We start from the raw sequence: 2,229 nt of genomic DNA on the forward strand, positions 1-2,229 counted from the left end.
GTGGTAGGGAAGGGGAAAATGATCATTAAAGCCGCGATCCTCACATTTGGAAGAGCGCCTGCCCAGGTGCTCGTTGTCCACCGTGTCGCACGTCCACTCCACTTTCTTGTCCGGCTTCCTCTTCCTTAGCTTCAGTGTCAGTGAGCGCGGCTCCTGCAACAACAAAAGTCGGGATCAGCGATCCGCTTGTATGGGCGACAATGACATCATCACTATTATGGAATGTAAAGGAGGATCTGCGGGAAAGAAAGAGCAGGAACTACAAGTGCAAATATAACCAGCACGTTGCCTGGCATGGAACTACAAATTCCAGCATGCCCTACAAATGCCTCTCCCTCTGCGCCCCGGTACACACTGCCAGGTAGATGCCCGCATGCTGCAGCTTATAACCTGTGGCAGTGGATGATATGCAGAACATTAGGGGTGGGCAACATCGGCCCTCCAGCAGCTGTGCAACTACAAGTCCCATGAGGCACTGGGGTGAATGTCAGTGGGGTGTATTGGGGGGAGATGTGAATGCCAGTGGGGTGTACAGGGGGAAGTGAATGTCTGTGAGGTGTACTGGGGGGATGTGAATGTCAGTGGGGTAAACTGGGGCTGTGGAGAATGTAAGTCAATGGGGTGTCAGATGACGTCACTTACCGGCCGGGCCTCACACTCAGTGGTTACCGTGCTGGACGCGGCTCCTCCCGCCACCGCCGTCGCGGAGGATTCGGCCATGTCACGTGACGCTGCGCTCCCCCCGGCCACACCACGACACCCAGGAACCCGTCCGCACTCACCGCCTGTGTGGACAGAGCGTCCAAACTGTCACTTCCGGCGCCCTGTCCCTCCACTTCCGCCAGTTTCTATGGTAGACAAGGAGGCGTCTTATGACCATTGGTGGATTTAAGAAAATAAAACCATTTCTAATCGTGTACTACTGACATATTCTGGATGGTTCAACTTCAAACACGAATAATAATAATAAAATAAAAAAAAGTAGAGTTCATACATAAAGAGTTGATTCACTTCCGCCAGAAAAAAGAATGGAGGCAGCTATGAAACACTGTATCATTAGTGACAAATTAGAGCTAAAATAATGTTAATTATTACTGTTACATGTTCATATCATTACTGTAAAATTACACGTATCTAGAATGAAACGTAATATTCATGTATTACAAGAGGAAAAAACATGTCGGTGTCTCACAAATCTAGAGTGGTGGCCATTTTTCAGAAGAGAAAACTCGCGGCGTTGGATAGAATAGGCCCCGGAAAAATGTCCTCCTACGCAAGACAGTCAGCGAACCCAGAAAGGAGCTCTAGAGGCCTGTGGACTACACGTGGAAGGTCCAATGACAAACTCCCCCCTGCTCACGTGACATCCCTCCTTCTACCAATCAGCGCCACGGAACAGTTTACGTACCACATGTGTCTTCGTCTGAGTTGATGAATCCGCGCCGAGCTGGCTGGGAGGCAGCGGATGGTGCGGGGGGAGCGTGCGGGCGTTCTGTCAGAGAGCGCGGGTGTCAGTTGCTATGGTGACAGCGTCCCAAGAGCGGCTTCCGGCGGAAGCGGGAAGGAAGGAGGGGGGGCGAGTAGAAAGAGAGAGGCAGAGGCTGCAGAGACCTGAGGCAGGGGAGAAACAGAGAGAGAGTCACGTGACTACGGGGTAGGTGCTGCTGATGTCACTGGCCGACATGTTGCGTCATTTACCAGTCCATGACACCCCAGTGAAGCCATTCTGAGGCTGTGTGTTGTGTTAAGTGACGTCATCAGCCCTCTGTGTGTTTGGAGTCCACCATCACCTGTAACAGCATGCTGTGCCATCAAATGATGGGTCTCTGTTCTTAGGATGTGTCCCCATCATTGTATGTAGCTGGTGTCCCCAAATATGATGGGCCTCTGATCACAGGGGGTGTCCCCGTCATTGTAGCCGGTGTCCCCCAATATGATGGGCCTCTGATCTCAGGATGTGTCCCCGTCATTGTAGCCGGTGTCCCCTAATATGAAGGGCCTCTGATCTCAGGATGTGTCCCCTTCATTGTAGCCGGGGTCCCCTAATATGATGGGTCTCTGATCTCAGGGGGTGTCCCCGTCATTGTAGCCGGGGTCCCCTAATATGATGGGCCTGTGATCTCAGGATGTGTCCCCGTCATTGTAGCCGGGGTCCCCTAATATGAAGGGCCTCTGATCTCAGGATGTGTCCCCATCATTGTAGCCGGGGTCCCCTAATATGAAGGGCCT

General features: G+C 52.3%; 1 protein-coding gene across 1 annotated transcript in view; it reads right to left on the minus strand.

Annotated features, from left to right (window-relative positions):
- PPP1R11 (protein phosphatase 1 regulatory inhibitor subunit 11) overlaps nt 1-817 on the minus strand; it is a 5,446-nt gene extending 4,629 nt beyond the window's left edge. The window contains exons 1-2 of the mRNA XM_018564184.1: nt 643-817; nt 45-153 (exon numbers count right to left, since the gene is read on the minus strand). Coding sequence (XP_018419686.1) covers nt 45-153; nt 643-720 — 187 coding nt within the window. The 5' untranslated portion in view covers nt 721-817. The remainder of the gene's footprint in view (nt 1-44; nt 154-642) is intronic.
- Between the last annotated feature and the right edge of the window lie 1,412 nt (nt 818-2,229).

Source organism: Nanorana parkeri, unplaced genomic scaffold (genome assembly GCF_000935625.1).
Source record: "Nanorana parkeri isolate BGI_ZX_2015 unplaced genomic scaffold, ASM93562v1 scaffold731, whole genome shotgun sequence".
Taxonomy (NCBI): domain Eukaryota; kingdom Metazoa; phylum Chordata; class Amphibia; order Anura; family Dicroglossidae; genus Nanorana; species Nanorana parkeri.